Source organism: Xiphophorus couchianus, chromosome 7 (assembly GCF_001444195.1).
Source record: "Xiphophorus couchianus chromosome 7, X_couchianus-1.0, whole genome shotgun sequence".
In the NCBI taxonomy this organism is placed as follows: domain Eukaryota; kingdom Metazoa; phylum Chordata; class Actinopteri; order Cyprinodontiformes; family Poeciliidae; genus Xiphophorus; species Xiphophorus couchianus.
In genome coordinates, this window is record NC_040234.1 from 19,236,102 (window position 1) to 19,253,852 (window position 17,751).

Here is a 17,751-nt window from a genome sequence, read left to right on the forward strand (position 1 = left end):
GAGTTTTACCATTATTTTAAAACAAAGACAAAATTATTAGAGTTGAAATAGGAATTTGTCCTTAGCATCTTCAATTAGAAATTAGCTCAAATAGTCTGGCTAGTAGTATTAAATGTAAACAGTTGTCTCTGTATATTTCTTACAAAGTGGAGATTCTTCTGCTAAGATTAACACATGAAAAAAACCCTAATAGCTGCCAACATTTCCAAATCCAGCAATCCTTAACAGACATCAAACAATAACATTGCAATTGAGATGTAGCACTTACAACAAACCTGTTATCTCACTAAGCCTCTCAGTAAAAGTAGCAGCCTTACATTCATCCTCTGCATAAAATGCAGTTTCAATTTTCTTTCGCTTTTTCAGCTTTCTCAAACTTAATTTTAAACTTCCATCCATCCATCCATTTTCTGTTCACCCTTGTCCCTAATGGGGTCGGGAGGGTTGCTGGTGCCTATCTCCAGCTACGTTCCGGGCGAGAGGCGGGGTACACCCTGGACAGGTCGCCAGTCTGTCGCAGGGCAACACAGAGACATACAGGACAAACAACCATGCACACACACACTCACACCTAGGGAGAATTTAGAGAAACCAATCGACCTGACAGTCATGTTTTTGGACTGTGGGAGGAAGCCGGAGTACCCGGAGAGAACCCACGCATGCACAGGGAGAACATGCAAACTCCATGCAGAAAGACCCTGGCCGGGAATCGAACCCAGGACCTTCTTGCTGCAAGGCAACAGTGCTACCAACTGCGCCACTGTGCAGCCCCTAATTTTAAACTTCTGGTAGATAAAAAACAATCAAACTTGGGTTTCCCTGAAGTAACAGCTTACACATGGAAGATCTGGTAAAACCTAATTCAGTACTCTCCACTGATAAGAAAAATACTTGATTTTTGAGGTTATATTGGGCAATTCACCTGTCAGGGTCAGTCAAACTGAAAATCAGGTGATTCTAGTCTGACGCATTTCTCTTTAAATCCTTTACTGAAAAACATAACAAGCTGATATCAGCTGATTAATAATAGAACTAACTATCTAGCCTGCAGTTGGTTGCTTGTCAGACATGCAGATTATAGCTTTACAGTTGTAGTTTTAAAATAGCAATACCTTTATGAGAGTGCTGACACTACTCGTTTAGTTTGAACACAATGACTGGAGATGAGTTCAAACATATTTATTCTTTATGCCTGCTCAAGGTGGCGGCGTTCAAAACATTTGGTTTTGAAACCTTGGTGTACACAATGCTTATGACAGGCCTAGTCTCAACCATTTTTTGAGAAATAATAATTATTGATCAAAGAATGTTGATAAAGGTTTTTCAAGGAATGGCATAAAATTAAAGCAATGGGGGTTTGTAAGCAACATTTCTATTTATTGCGTGCCTGAAATAAGCAGGGTTTACGCAGTTCGAACGCAGCTTTGTCTTTTGTCTTGACTTTGATCTTTGTATATCTGCTGATCTTCTGCAAAAACGAAAAAGCTTAAAAGCTTAATAATGGTCATAGATTAACACAAAAGTAAATTTTATGTAGCACAACCTTTTCTTTGAATAATGCTACAAAACATTGAAGCTCTTAATGGGGAATAATGTGTCTGAGTGGAAAGTACCAAAGTCTGCCAGCTGCAATTCAAATGCTCACAAATGAACACAATATGCGTTGATAAAATCATAGTTTACAAAGTAAGGCTAAAGATAATTCCAATTATATTGTATCTTTATCCCTACACTTTGATTTAGTGCAGACAAACTGAATTTTGCAAGTTGCTAACATACTGAGGAGAACGAACCACTTCAATGCCATCAGGTGTCAATGGCCTTTAGGTAAAAATAATAATCTATGAAATAAATAAAAATCCACCCTCACAGACAATAAACATGTAGATAAAACAGCTATCTTTGAGCATTACAGTCCCAGATATATTGTTCGCACAGCAACTGTAGCCTATAAACTCCCATGATTTACTGTGCATACAAAGCTCTGTGTTGCCAAGTAACACAGTGATCGCTGGACTTCTTTCTGGACAGTAACATCCATTAGTCAATTTGTTGTACTCATTGGTCTGATCATCATTCTGCTCTCAACTCCTCTGTACTTCCCTCCTCCCTGCAGTAAAACCACCCTCTAAAGATTTCAGATACTCAGCTATATAATGTCACGGTAGACATGCACGATTAATGAATTTAGCATTTAGCCAGATTCACCGAGCGGTTGTTGGTTATTTGTTGGTTGCACACACATTGGGTGTGTTTGGTGGGGCCCATTTAACTTGATCTGTCATTTTAGTTGTCTTTTCTCACTATTTCAAAATACTCTGCCAAGCTAATCTTAATTATTATTATTTTTTGCAAGGACTTCCGTGTAGATGCCATCCTTTATTTTACTGTCTTTTAGCAATAAAATGCTGTTAGAAAACTGCTTTGCCAGCACTGGCGTGACCACCCAGCTTACAGTACTATTAACAAGCTGAAAGCTTTGTACTCAATGAGCAGCAGGGAAGACCTGAAGTTCATTTGTTTATTTTTAATAACTTAAACAAACCATCTGTGACTCCAACATTTGGAAAGCTAATGCATTAAATGTAAATACTTGACCATGCAGAAAATGTATTTAGGAGCACAAATTATTTGGTATAGGTGAAATATATTGTTTAGTCAAGCAGCAAGCTGATTTCAAATATGTTTTGTGAAGGTTCATGTACACTGACTGGGCAGACCGCGACAACGCAGAAACTCGTCGAAAGACATTGGTAGCACTGTTTACAGATCACCAGTGGGTGGCGCCAGCCATTGCTACAGCAGATCTCCATGCACAGTATGGGTCTCCTACCTACTTCTACTCCTTTTACCACCACTGCCAGAGTGATGCCACGCCACCCTGGGCTGATTCTGCCCATGGTGATGAGGTAAGACTGCTGGGTTTCTCCTAATATTTGCTTTTGATTTGCCAAAAGAGATGATATTAGATGTTAAGAAAACGAGAATATATATGTAGATGTTTAGATACACTCACTATGAGCATAAATGTGATTCATTTGGGGGTTTTAATGATTTATTTAAAACAATTTTTCAAAATGGAATGATGATACAACATACAACTTCCATAATTTTGGTACACAATTTAGAAATGATTAAGTATTTTCTACACAGTATGAAAAAAATCATATTATGGTAAGATTAGAATGGTATTATTAGTTGCAATAAAGCTAAGTCTCTTCTGGTTTTTAGGGATAGTTGTTACATTTCCAATAACGTTGAGGTTTAGGGGTCTACAGAGCTTAATATTTTTGCTTGCTTTGTTCGTTTAAAAAACTGTTTAATAATTTTCTGTTTGGTCCACCACGCTGAATCCAGGTTTTAGCATGAAAGCTGTGGAGGAGAAGATAAGTGTAGTCCTCCATCTTCATTGTTGCACCAGATTTGTGCAGACTTCAGCAAGAGGCTGCTGCCACTGTGCTTAAAAGATTGTATAGTATTCTTGGGTTTAAAAGTTTTACCTTGACTCTCTTTCTGTTGTTTTGGCCCAAAATATCAATCTTTATCACCAAAAGGTACTTATCCAATAACTGCAGCTAATTTCATTTCCCCTTGAAGGTGTCGGTTTCAGAGCTGGTCGCTCGGCAAATGTGATTTTTAAGTGGCTTCATGGTGTTTCGGAATCTTTCTTCCAGTGTGTGGAAGCTTGAGCTTTAGTGGTAACTCGGTTGCCCCCTGAGCAATATAAATAATGACATTTAGAATCAGAGAGTCAAAAAGTGGGACACAACTGAATGTTTCAACAAAGCACATATCCCAAAACCATGTAAAAACAGTGGTTTTGAAAGGAATAAATCAGTCTAACATTTTAGGCTCTGGAACGGCGCCAACTTCAGCCCTATTAAACTTGTTTGGACCATGCTTCAAAGCTGAACTACCATTTCTGACAAGAGAAGTGGCCAAATACTCTAGCAAAATTAAGTTGCAAGGTTGTTGATGGCTCCAAAAAGGATGCACTTCATCTACGGCTTTATGAGGGACATTCATCCAAATACAAATACAAAGGTGAATGTTTAAATGTCAGTCTGTATGTAAGATTTTGATCCCGCATTGATGCTACACATTTCACAAGTCCAAACAAAAAATAAAACAAAACAAAAAATAAACTGTTTAAACAGATCAATTATAGCACTTAATGAATATAACTTTCATGTTAATGGTGAGTGCCTGATCTGTGATGATCTCAAAACCCAACAACTATGCCTTTGTAAATAGATTTACATCTGTTTTCTCAACTTTACCCTCGTGCCAAGTACAACTTTAATATTTAAAGTACACTCAACTGCTCAAAACTGTTTTAAATTAAAAGGCATACAGCAACACAGGTTAAGTGTACTGCTAAATAAAAGTTAATTTATGAAGCTAAATGAAAAGAGGAGAAATAATACTCAAGAGCATTTGGGAAATGTCAGAAAATAATCCATCTCTTGATGAACTCTTCGGAAATTGTTCAAAAAGCTTCACAGCAGAAATACTCAGAATTGAACCAAATCAAACTAAGTTGTACATTTTTCCTTCCAACAGATGTTTGTTTTTTTAGTTGAACTGTACAAAATAGATGTCAAATAAAGGTGAAAAAAACTATTGAATTATTTTCCTTGGTCTATGTTTTGATACTTTCTACTATAGGTGTGGGTTCCCTTTTTATGTGCAACTAATAAAAGCTAAGGCAGGCAGAAAGGTGCAAAGAAAGAGATCAATTTAAAATTCTGCTTGAAAAATACAAATGTGAGCTGTGTTTCACAGTTGGTTATTATAATTATCAGAGAGCTATTCTAAGCAAAAGGCAAAACAAAGCAAAAAAAGACCCTAATCACCTGTTTTAATTACAGCAGAGATGTAAATACTGCAAGGAATATCTAAACGAGAACAGTACCAAGCTTAGAAAACAGCAGTTGCTGGATGCATCATCAGTTGTACAAGTACCCTTAAAGATGAAAAGGGTTTTAATGTGCTTAATTTGCTCTGTGCGATTCCACATCTCTCCCCCCTTATTTTTATTTGCTTTGCAGTGTAGGCAGTTGTTTTCAATACGGAAATTCTGAACATTTTATTCACATTTTTCATTCATGTGAGCTCTTCTAAAGTCTGAAGAGAGAGAAGGAGCTGAGTTCTAATTTTCTTTTAGGCTACTTCAAATACAGTCTTTTGAGTGGTTATGAAATTTTAGCTCACTGATGCTAAACATGTTCTGCTCTAAGGCTTTACGCATATTCTCTAAAAACAGAAGTATTTACTGTCTTCTAGGTCTGACTTACACCACAATCCTTTTAAATCTTCAAAAGAATTAGAGGCTTTATTTTGAAGTCAATTTACATATTGTCTTATTTTAAGCAGGGATTGGATGTATTGTGTAGGTTAATCCAGCGTGTGTATTGGTGTGTGTAGGTGCCCTACGTGTTCGGGGTGCCCATGGTGGGTCCCACTGATCTGTTCAACTGTAACTTCTCCAAGAACGACGTGATGCTGAGTGCAGTGGTAATGACTTACTGGACCAACTTCGCCAAGACCGGGTAAGCTGAAAAAGGTTCAGTGACGTGAAACATCAATCAGACGGAAAATCCCACTGACAGGGTTTTTCATTTTCTTTGTGCAGCAAAAACTCATGAAAAACAAAGCATCTCTTCAGCTAATTAGCTTTACTGCGATATCAATATCTAATCCTTGCCTACGAGGAGAAGAGGTCTTATTTTAATGAATGAAGGCCCAGACATTTAATCACATTTTCGAATGTAAAATAAAGTGTGCTGATTGATTTTTTTCCTCCTCGTTTTTTTTGTATGACTTCACAGAGACAAGGGTTTGGCAACATACAGTGTTGTTTGTGTGAGTGTGGACAGCTCACTCTTGAATTTACAGGAACAAATCTCATCCAAGCTTAAAATGAGACGGCCAAGATTCAAGTCAATGTTGTTATTAAGATAAACAGCTTTGTGCCTCTTCACTGTGCAGTTCTTAATACGCTCGCTTTAATTCTTTGGGCTAACTCAAAGTGATTCATAACACATATTCTAATACATATCTTCTTTCTAATTGCTAACTGACATTCAGGATTGCATTTTTATTCATAACATATATTTTTTTTATATTATGGAATTATTTTATTTTGAAGGGGAGTTTCCACTACGAAAACAGATTTTTAAAGTAGAAAACAGTGTTAATAGGAACAAACAATGAATTGACAGGTGAGGAATGTGCTGTGTTTTTCCTTCAAAGCATCTTAGGGTGATGAGGAGATACTTATTCAAATAAAATCAAGAAAGTAGCACTGCAGATTGTTTTGGCAATGGTTGCACTGTGATGTTCTGTCAAAATCTTGACAGGCCTTTTCAGTTTTTTCAGGGCCTTGAAGTAACCTACTCTCTTCTTTTCTCTACTCGATCATTTCTGCGGAACGGGGTACTTACTCAAAATGTTAAATGAAAAAGTACTGCCTAAAGCTAGAGGATTCAATTTATTAAACTGAAAATGAAATTATCTGCCTGTGGCTTAGAGAAATATAAGTATAGAAAAAATATCACTTTTAAACTTTGCAGATCTGACAGTATATACAGCGCCCTGCAAACATCTTAACCCTTATTTATTTTTGTTAACATAACACAATAGACCACAATGTACATTTTATGCGGTAGACCAAAGCAAAGAGGTGTACACATGCAAAGTGGAAGAAAACACATTTATGGTTTTCTAAATATTTTACCAATAAAGATGTAAAAGAGAGAAATCAATCTGCATTTATCCATTTTATTTTGATTCCTCTAAATAAAATCCAGAGCAAGTAATGATTTGCTGAAGTCACTTAAGGCCTCAGTGGTTTGTTAGAGAACAATAGTGAACAAACGGCATCATGCAGAACAAGGAGCACAGCATGCAGGCCACAGATACAGTTGTGGAGAAGTATAAAGCATAGTTAGGTTATAAAACAGAATCAGACGCTTTCAATGTCTCATAAAATACTATTCAGTTCATCTGTTTGGTAACAATGTTCTTTCATTCTTACTGGGACTTGTGGGCCGGTCTGGTGCTTATTTCCATCAGTTACTGGGTGAGAGGCGGTGTATACCCTAGGAAGTTTACCAGTCCATCACAAGGTTGCAAAGAGATTCATGGGGCAAACAACAATGTACACAAACTCACTCTTAAGGCAGTTGCATAGAGAGCAGTTGTATGTTTTTGGATTATAGGCAAAAGCCAGAGAATCTGTCCAGAAGGACCCCACCACCATTAACATAAATACCTCTTTTATGCATCTGCTTTTCATTAAAATGCTAACAAGAAGAAAGTGACCATAAAGAATGCTGTCAAAATTTCCATCTGCCATCAGGCAGTTATGTTAGGGAGACCTAACACAGCACGCTTATAAAAAGAAAGTACTCTTGTCAGATGGGACCAAGCCTGAACATCAATCCCCACAGGAAAAACATTTTGTGGTTGAAAACTGGCAGTGAACATCACACTGGAAACATCCTACCCATATGAAACATGGTGGTGGCAGCACCATGCTGTGGGCATGTTTTTCTTCAGCAGGGACAGGAAAGCTGATTAGAGTTGACAAAAGGCTTGAGACTGAGATGGCTTTGGTTTGGTTTTCTATGGCGTAATCGATGTTGAGATTTAGAATGAATTGCCAATCTGTGTCATAGCCCTCCTTCCAATCTGATTGAGTTTGGGCTATCTTGCAGCCATTTTTCACATTAACAACTATTTGCAGTAATGCATTGGTTGATCTACCACATGAAACCTTAACATTTTACATTGAATGTTATGTTCATTATGTGAACACATTGAAAGGGTGTGATTACCTTTGCAGGCACTGATGAGACTTTTGCTTATCTCTTTACTCTAACACTCTAAGAGACAAATATAATAGCTGAGGATAGACCAGCATAAGTGAGAAATTACCATTGATTAATTCAATTGAGGCTCCCTCCACTACGATCTTTTTAGATTTATAGAGACATCTTCAGTGTAACTGCTAATCTAAACAAACACTCTCTCTCTCTGACAACATAAAGAATAGGAAAAGTGCTTTTAGAGATTTAACTCTGACGTGTGAAAAAGAAATAAAGAAACATATCTCTAATGTGGATGCACTAAAGCAGTGACATCACATTAGATTTGCAGTTTCCAGCACAGCTTGAATTATCATTACCACCATAGCAAGTCGCAGAACAAAAATCACCAAAAGAGGGATGTGAAGAGTTCAGTCCACCCTTCAATTATCAATGGGCAACTTTCTCTGAAAAAGAGATTCCACTCTGCTGAGAGCGCCACAGACGATGATGGAACTCTGCGACAGCTCAATTTAACTGGCGAGGCGACACTCCCAGATGTATATTTTGTGAGCTGCGTGGGCGTATCAATCCTCAGCTTGTGCATTTGCTTGGGTGTTGGTTGGGCTTCCCACTATAGCAGCATTTCTGCTCTGCTCATACAGCAAAATCAGCAAATGACATTTTAATTTCAAAATTAGTGTACATTTTGTAACAGTTTGACTGCTAATGCAAATACTGTATGCTGATTGATGCAAATATGTTGTCAGGCAAAAATATTAATGTTACTTGGTATTTTCACATTTGTGAAAAACTAACAGTTCATTGTAGGATTTTATGTCAAAGATCAACCGAAAATGGCATATAATTGTAAAGTAGGGATAAACATGGTTTTCAACATTGTTTACAAATAAATCCTGAAAACTGTGACACATATTTGTGCTCAGGCCACCAAAATCAACACTTGTGTTAGTTTATCACATAAAATCCCAATACAATTCATTGAAGTTTGTAGTTATAATTTGAGAAATTGCAAAAAAAGAAAAAAAGAAAGTGGAGGATGTCTGTGTTCATGTCTCAGGAAGATGGATTTTCCCCCTTTCTTATTTCATTATTGTAGATAATAATATATTTCATAACAGTAATTTTTTTATTACTAAATGAATATTTTTCTTACTATAAATACCTGAATGTATATCTTTGCTTACTCTTGCCCTCTCAGTCTTATGTGTTTGTGCTGTATCGTGTCCAACTATTACATAACCAGGAAAAGTCAGTGATCTACACATAAATCATTTTTGAGTTATGTTCAGTGGAAAAAAAAAATCTCACACCAAAAACAAAATGTATCCTTTGAGAATTTACTTGCCAGTAGTTTGTTTCATGTCACCTTGATATTGATTGGATGGATGTCTGTGTGAAATTGTTGGCCAGCTTTGAGAGAAACAGTTTCCTCAGAGGAATTTGGCTGGCTAAGAAGAAGCTCAGAAGCTTTTTTGGATTCCGCTAGATTTAAGAACTTCAAAAGAATAAATACAAGTATAAATGGTAGATTTTCAAAAAACATCTGAACCACAAGAGATTGAACATGATGCATTAAAATAATTCCATTTGATCTTTATTGCATCATTTTATCTAATGTAAATTTATGAGTTCAAAACGTTATCTCAGTCCATCGAATCCTTAAGGACCAAATAGATGTCCCAGTTAAGTTTCTACTTATTTTAGTGAATACTAGCTACTTTCAAGTGATCATTGGTTATAAGTATTATAACCTATAAATATTTATAATCAGCTCATCTCATTATCAAAATTAAAATCAGTTTTGTAAGTCCTCAATGAAAGTAATTTCACCTGAAACATTAACTTTTACCTTTTCATTGAGTAAACAGTTGTACATACAAAGAAGAACATGTGGTGTATTTAATATTCTCCAGAAGTATGTTTTTTTTAAGAAAAGAAAATCAACATTGGACAACATTTCACTAGAAAGAATAATAAGATCGGAAAATGCTTATAGGGTTCTAGCTTGCTGCTGACTAAGGAAAAACTTGAGAAAATAGAAGAAAATGTTTCTCGAAGCCAGGATGATCATCATTAAATATTACTTAAATTAAAGTAATCAATGCTGCCCTAAAGTTGTTATTATTACTTTATGGCAAAATGTATACGTGTAATTTCAATTTCAAAGGGAAGATAATTAAGGAAAGTTAAGATTGGAAGCTTCTGACACATTAGATAATATACAAGCACTTAATTCAAGAAATGATTCAAGAAATTTAAAATGAGACATTTTAATTATTAAAACCAAAAAAGCCCACTTTGAATGTTCTCACAATGATTTACCAGTCAGTATTTTTCCTTTTTTCAGGGATCCAAACCAGCCAGTTCCTCAAGACACCAAGTTCATCCACACAAAGCCCAATCGCTTTGAAGAAGTTGCTTGGTCTAAATACACCCCCAAAGAGCAACTGTACCTCCACATTGGCCTCAAGCCGCGTGTCAGAGACCACTACCGCGCCACCAAGATCTCCTTCTGGCTCCAGCTTGTTCCTCACTTGCATCATGTTAATGAACTCTTGCAATCTGTTTCCTCCTTCACACACAGTCCCTCTCCACAAGACGATACGCCTTATTCCTATACCAAGCGTCTATCCAAAGGTTGGCCTCCTATAAGCACACGTCATCCAAGTTCACAAGGAGGAACGCCACAGCCTCCGGAGTCCGCTTTGGGTCAGGACGGAGGGGAAAGTGGAGTTCGGATCCCAAATGAGGACTACTCGACTGAACTCTCAGTTACCATAGCAGTAGGAGCATCACTGCTGTTTCTCAATATTCTTGCATTCGCGGCTCTGCTTTATAAGAAAGACAAAAGACGTCTTGAGCACAGAAGACCACGTCCGCTGCCTCCTCCTAGAAGAGACATAACTCCTGCAGATGTTGCAGCCCACCTGCAGGGGGAGGGGCTGATGTCATTACAGGTGAGTAATCTTCTGTCCATTTCTAAAATAGCCCCATGTGCACCTTCTCAAAGCTGATCTAATTTAACCGGCTGTGTTATGAGTTTGATATAGATTCCTGTGTTAGGTTTTCTACAAAAATTGTTAGAGCAGCAAATAACTAATATTGAGGTGTGGGTTTAGTTTAATTCTGCATAAATAAGTGGACTACATTTATAAATTATCCAACCAATAAAAAAACAACCACATAAAGTCTATTAAAACCTTATTAAACTCTATCAAAACTCTATTAAAAGAAAAAGTTTAACTTGTGTTTTGTGATCAATGTAAAAAATAATGGCAATGAGAATAAAGTGGAAATAATATCTTGACGAAAAGGCAAAAATGAAACAGCTATTAGCTAAAAGTAACATAGAGTAACAAAAGTAACACAATTCTAGTCCTTTGTCCAATCCAACAACTTGGGTCACATTTTTTGACCCAGTGTTTCGCTAAAACTACTAAACATCTGCCCTGACAGCATAAAGTTATTTATTTGTATTAAATAAATAACTCAACTCTTTTTGTGTGAATTAGTGAGTTTGACAGGACTTTAATAACAACAAAAGTTATACAGAACTAGTCAATCACTGAGATTCAATTGGTTGAGGTTGTGAGGAAAGATTTACTAAACTCTTGGCCTGCCGGAAGCGCAGCTGCTGACAGATCGCTCTTCTGACTCACAGCCTGTCATCAGAGGATATTATCAGTATGAAAATGCAAAAGAGCTTTCGGATGGGTGCGCGTGTGTGGATGTACAATGGCTTGAATTGCGGCAAATTGCCTCCAATTCATTCACTGAATGTCTCAAATGCATTTTCTGTATTTCGGTTGAAAATATTACACTGAGTGAAGCTTTTTACATTCTTTTTATGCCAGACAATTTCTAATCATTTGCAATTCAACTATATTGCTGAGCAGGACACCTGCTTAAACGGTCTGTTATGTTATTTTTTTTTTTAGATTATGTGAGAACTCCCCTCCCCCCTCCCCCTCCCCCCCAAAAAACTCCATTATTTTTACACACAGTATTGTGATCCATGTTTGAGTTGAGGACTGATATGCTAATTTACAGGTTTCAAATGCAATTTAGGCATGTGCTAGAATAACTTTATAAGTTTTATAGTCTGTAAACCAGTGATATTAAGATACAGTGTGTGTTTGCTCATTTGATTTATAGCAGAGCTTTTATGAAGTGACCAAATGATATCTAATGTTGCTTGAATGGATGGACCAATTGCAAAACTGCTAATGAAATAAGAATAGCTTTATTCCTCTTTACTGGCTAGCTTAGTGCTCAGTAGATACACATATCCAATTATTGTTTTCAATTTGTGAACGCACCATAACATAGGAGCTAATATGAACTAATAATGTGATGTCCTCACTATTGATACCTTTAGAGATGAATACATCTCAATGGTAGCTAATTGTGAGCTTCAAATGTATTTAAAATTATGTTAGAGGAAGGACAAGCAGTTTAAGGGGCCTCTAAAAAGAAAATTATTTTTCATAAAATTATGACTATTACTCATTCCTATAAATTCTTTTGTAGTGCCAATTGTCTCTTAAAACCTTATAAATGAAGATTTGCTCGGCTAATATTTATTTGAATTTGAAAATGAATACATTTCCAGCAATATCATTAAGGTGATTTAGCAGATATGAATCAAAATAAATATCTGATTATCATATTTACCATTTCAGCAATCTACTTTGAATTAAAGTCTTTTGGGAAAAAGATCATTATTTAATTTGATCCCTTTTAGTGTTTTGGTGTTTGGATAAAAAAAATGAAATGGTTAAGTAATCATAATCTGGTTTGCCAAGATGATACATAGATGCCCTCTCTCATTATATTTTTACTAATGCCTCCTGCCATGAAATGCTTTATTTTCTGATTAATAACTCAGCTTCAATATTAAACTTGAGCAAATGATTTTTATTTTTAAGGTTCACTGAAATTGAACCATTGTTCTGTCATCAAAAGCTCAAAAATGTTTCCATCATTTGGTACTGTACACTGACTGAATCTGCATTTATTACTGAAAATGCTGTAAAAAATCTCTAAAATTTATTCTCTTTTCTTTATCATCATTGTGCTTACTTTCTAATATTCATGTTTCAGGTGAAGCGGCTCGAGTGTGATGTTGCGTCAGCGGATGAGCGAAACAACGCCCACCACCATCACACTTTGGACACGCTTGATGCCCTGGACGGTTTGGACACCCAGGACATTTACAGCACACTGGACACTGTGCGACTCACCTGTCCACCTGATTATACCCTAACCTTGCGCCGCTCTCCAGATGATGTTCCTCTCATGACCTCCTTGACCCCGGGCTCGCTGCCCGTGACCCCGGGGTCACACCCTGTTACTCCTGCAACACCAATGACCCCAATGACACCAGGATCGGTGGCTGGGATGAGGATGGGCCACCCTCACCAGGGATACACACACCATAGCCCGTATAGTAATACACACTTGCCCCACACACACATCTCCACGCACACACACTCCACCACACGTGTATAACCGCAGCCAGACACTGACAAACACATCTACAGCTCACAATCCAACACGCCTACACATGCACACATACACATTCACACACATGCATAAAACAGACTGAAATACCTCTAATAATTACCCTGCAGGATTGTTACAGATTGAACCACAGAGAGACTTCTGTCAGAATGAGAAGGCAGACGTGTGTGTGTTGCATGTTGGGTAACTGCAGTTAAACTGGGTTCCCCAGAGACACAACTCTGTGAAACCCAATATGTCAAGACCTGCTCTGGATTTTAAATCAGCTTTTTCTACACCTGAGGAAGAAGATAAATGGTGCGTGGGTCAGTTCTGGTTCTCTACTACCACACCTGAGTGACTGTCCTGGGAGTGAGGATATCAGACGCAGATGTAGAAATGAGTCGAGAAGTACCACACACAGACTGCTAATGTCAACTTGAACAACCTGTTAAAATGTGAATGTAGCATTTTTTTCCATTAAAATAGATCAAAGGCCCTATCTGCCAAGGATCCAACTAAGCTAAGATGGAAAGAAAAGAAAAAAAGCAAGGGATGGTTGTAAAAAAAAGATTTACAAGAGAAAGATTAAAAGACAATTTCAGTTGAAGGAAAAAAAAATTGATTGTAAGGGAGATAAAGATTTTGTTGAGTGATATTTGACAGCGAGGAAAAGAGGATAGATATCAAAAAACAACATGGAAAGTATGCCAAGAGACAGAGGTTAGATTTAGATGAAGAACGGTCCTCTGAAGCGTTGCCAGACTCACTGAGGAGTCACTCTAACCAGCTATGTGTCAAACTCTTGTAAATAGAATGGAAAGATACAGATATATTATGATTTATAGCATTTACCTGCTACTTGCATTAAAACATGACTTATTTAACCACATTATTGCTTTCATTTCAGATATTAATATATTATTGTATAGGTGTCCTAAAGCAAGGCTGGTTGACTTTCCATCTCACCTGCTGTAGTATTTACACAGTACATTGATATAAAAGCTACATTTGCTATGCAGAATCATTTTAGAGATGTTTTTTTTTTTTTTTTACATGTGACCATATAGATACTTGTTCAGCAGCTGAACTATAGAATATTTACACATCATCCTGCCATTTTTTCTTTCAACATTGATCAATGAGCTAGTACTGTGTAGATAATGCAATATTGGTTTGATGATTAAGCACCAGCCAAAAAAAACAAACAAAAAAAAAACATTAACCCTTTGACCCTTTATCCCGTTGTCCCTGATTGTTCTTACATGATTTTCCTTTCTGAACCCCAACTCATAATGAGATTTTTGAAAGACAGACAGATGGTGATGATTAAAGGGGCCCAGAATTTTACGGAATGTATAAAAAACTCAATGAGGCATTATTTATTGTAAAAGATCCTTATAAGGTAATTAAATTTATGAAACTTCTTCGCTTTTTTCATGTTACAACCACAAACTGTTTTTTAATTTAATGACATTTTACACGATAGTACACCATTGGAAAGTGGAAGGTTTGTCAACTTTTGATGAATTTACAGCTATAAATCTTTTGTCATTGTCAGCTCTGCACAAATAGAAACCTTTTGTTGTTTTAAAGAATCGTTTTGGTCCATATTTCTTTACAAATGAGCTCAAATTTGATGAACCATTTGTAACCATCAGGTTCTAAGTCCAAGGTTCTCAATTGGATTTACATCTGGACTTTGGGTCATTTTAACACATCAATATGATTTGATGCAATTATATATTACATATCAGTTTACATATTACTATTGGCTGCTTCTCAGATCAATGCTGTTTTGCACTGTCTGTTAGTTTAGGTCAAGGGTCTCAAACTCCAGTCCTCGAGGGCCGCTGTCCTACAGTTTTTAGATGTGCCACAGGTACAAAACACGGGAATGAAATGGCTTAATTACCTCCTCCTTGTGTAGATCAGTTCTCCCAACCTTGCTAATGATCTATTTAATCTATTCAGGTGTGGTGCAGCAGGGTCACATCTAAAAGCTGCAGGACTGCGGCCATCGAGGACTGGAGTTTGAGACCCCTGGAACTTTAGGTGAAGTTTGCACACTAGATTTTATTTTTACGTACCAGAGTAAATGTGGATCTGCAGTTGTTTTTTGAAAAAATAAATAAATAAATAAATAATAACAATTCATAAATTGTCTTCCATTTTACAATTTTTAACAACTTTGTGTTGATATGTTATAATAAAGTATTTTACGGGTTGTGGTTTTAACATAAAAATGTACAAATACTTCTGAAAGGCACTGTGCTCTTGATATTTACACTTCACGAAGAGCCGCTGTTTTTCCAAGTTGTTCCCCTGATTAAACTACCTAGTGCTGACAAAAAAAAATCCTGGCCCTGATTAAAAAAACTTCTCTAAAATCAATTTTTTACAGCTTGAAGTTGGGTTTACTTTCCTCGACCTTGGTTTGGAGCAAGCTTTGATTAATGAGGTGAAGATAAAGTAGCTTTGGGTTATAATGAGAGCAACATAACACCGTAGGAAAACAAGGCTCCAAACATGCTGCTTCCTAAGCCTTAATATCCTCAAACAGGATCATTTTTTTAATTAAAAATGTTGAATTAAAAGAAATCTATCTCTGAAATTCTGACCATCGTCTTGTGGATATAATGACATTACTGAGGTTTTTGTTGTTGACTTCACTGTGAGTGTAGGAGGGCTTATGGTTGTTACTGGTCTTTGACATTAGCAATAGAGATCAAGCATTTCTCAAATCCATTACAAACAATTTCCATGCATAAGTAAAGTATTTAACTTAAAGAGCTCCCATGGAGACCATATAAAAGCCTTTTGCAGTGCTCCAGTTAACAAAAATGATTATAGGACCCGTAATGACTTAAAATCCAGTAACTGAACCAAGTGCCCTAGCAAAGGTTTTGCAGCATTTATGTATTATACTGCATTTGTTTCCCAGCCCTTTTCCTTCATCCAACTTTAGTCCGGTCCTTCCATCCCTTCTCCTTCCCAGCCTCAACATGTGTGACCACAAGCAGCTTTGTCACATTGAGACCTTTATAATCTCTGCTCATTCTAAGTAACTTCCTCATTAGTTTTCCTCAGAGTTTTTTTAGTCACTTGTTAACTGAATATGTGAAAAATTTAAAATGGCTGAAAACTTTGTGGCGAACAAAGAACTTTTACAAAACGATACAAAAATAATATTTAAAGGATGTTTGGATGAATATTTGTTTCTTCTTATGGGTTTGCCGTCTCAGCAGATGGATGGCGTGTGACGAGCCTAAAACATTTCTGCTGCATTTTTGAAAAATAAAAATATCAGTATTTTACAATTGTTGTGCATTTTACATTTTTACTGTCCCTGTTTTAATATGTATGGCACTGTTTAAATTAGATATTTGATTACTTTAAAATTAATTTGTTGTGGGTATTTTCTTTCTGTAACTTGATGGTTCTTTTATTTATAGCAATTAGAAAATCTTCAGAGGACATAACTTCTTCGCAAAAATGCACGTAGCAGAGTCGTGCCGTGGTGGTGTAGTGGTTAGCGCGACCCGTATTTGGAGGCCTTCAGTCCTTGACGCAGCCGTCGCGGGTTCGACTCCCGGACCCGACGACATTTGCCGCGTGTCTTCCCCCCTCTCCTTCCCTGTTTCCTGTCAGCCTACTATCATATAAGGGACACTAGAGCCCACAAAAGACCCCCTGGAGGGGTAAAAAAAAAAAAAATGCACGTAGCAGATCAATAACATATGAGCAATGTAACAAGAAGCTTATGGTCGTGTTTTTTGTGAATGAACATTGAGCTTGGTTATATAACTGTAGATTTTGTGGACTCTATGACAAAATGAAATTCACATCTAAATCCATAAAAATTGATATCCTTTAGACAAAAATTAAAAGAAAAACAAAAGTATTCTGTCCAACATAATAGAATTCAGAATAAGATTTAAAACTTATTGAATATTTTCATAAACATAAATTCATTGATGTCATCAGCAAATCTAAAAGCAGAATATTTATTTAGTTTAATCCCACATTCTGAATAAAAATATTTAAATATTTATCAGAAGTTTACATTTCATTACACAATCATCATATTTGTACCAGTGAAAAAATTCTCCCCAGCTTGAGATTTTTTTAATGTGTTTTAAATGAAAGGTCTGCTCATCTTTTGATGCTATAAACTGCCTGTGGTATGTTTATTACACCACTATTTATGTCAAATAACTTCTAATGTTATATCAATTCTGATCTGTTTACATTTCTCTTTACGTTCTAAGGTATGCTAGAGGAAGTCCCACTGAGGAAGGATCCCAGTCTGATACTTCTTTAAGATTAAGAAAATCAATACTACACATATAAGCTTAGTTTATGTATTAGATTAACTATGCAGTGACATAACATCTGTTTTAGGATGTTATCA

General features: G+C 36.5%; 1 protein-coding gene across 1 annotated transcript in view; it reads left to right on the plus strand.

The window, feature by feature from the left end:
* LOC114148738 (neuroligin-4, X-linked-like) overlaps nt 1-16,742 on the plus strand; it is a 29,472-nt gene extending 12,730 nt beyond the window's left edge. Inside the window, exons 6-9 of the mRNA XM_028024195.1 lie at nt 2,696-2,909; nt 5,428-5,552; nt 10,183-10,792; nt 12,939-16,742. Coding sequence (XP_027879996.1) covers nt 2,696-2,909; nt 5,428-5,552; nt 10,183-10,792; nt 12,939-13,346 — 1,357 coding nt within the window. The 3' untranslated portion in view covers nt 13,347-16,742. The remainder of the gene's footprint in view (nt 1-2,695; nt 2,910-5,427; nt 5,553-10,182; nt 10,793-12,938) is intronic.
* The last annotated feature ends 1,009 nt before the right edge of the window (nt 16,743-17,751 follow it).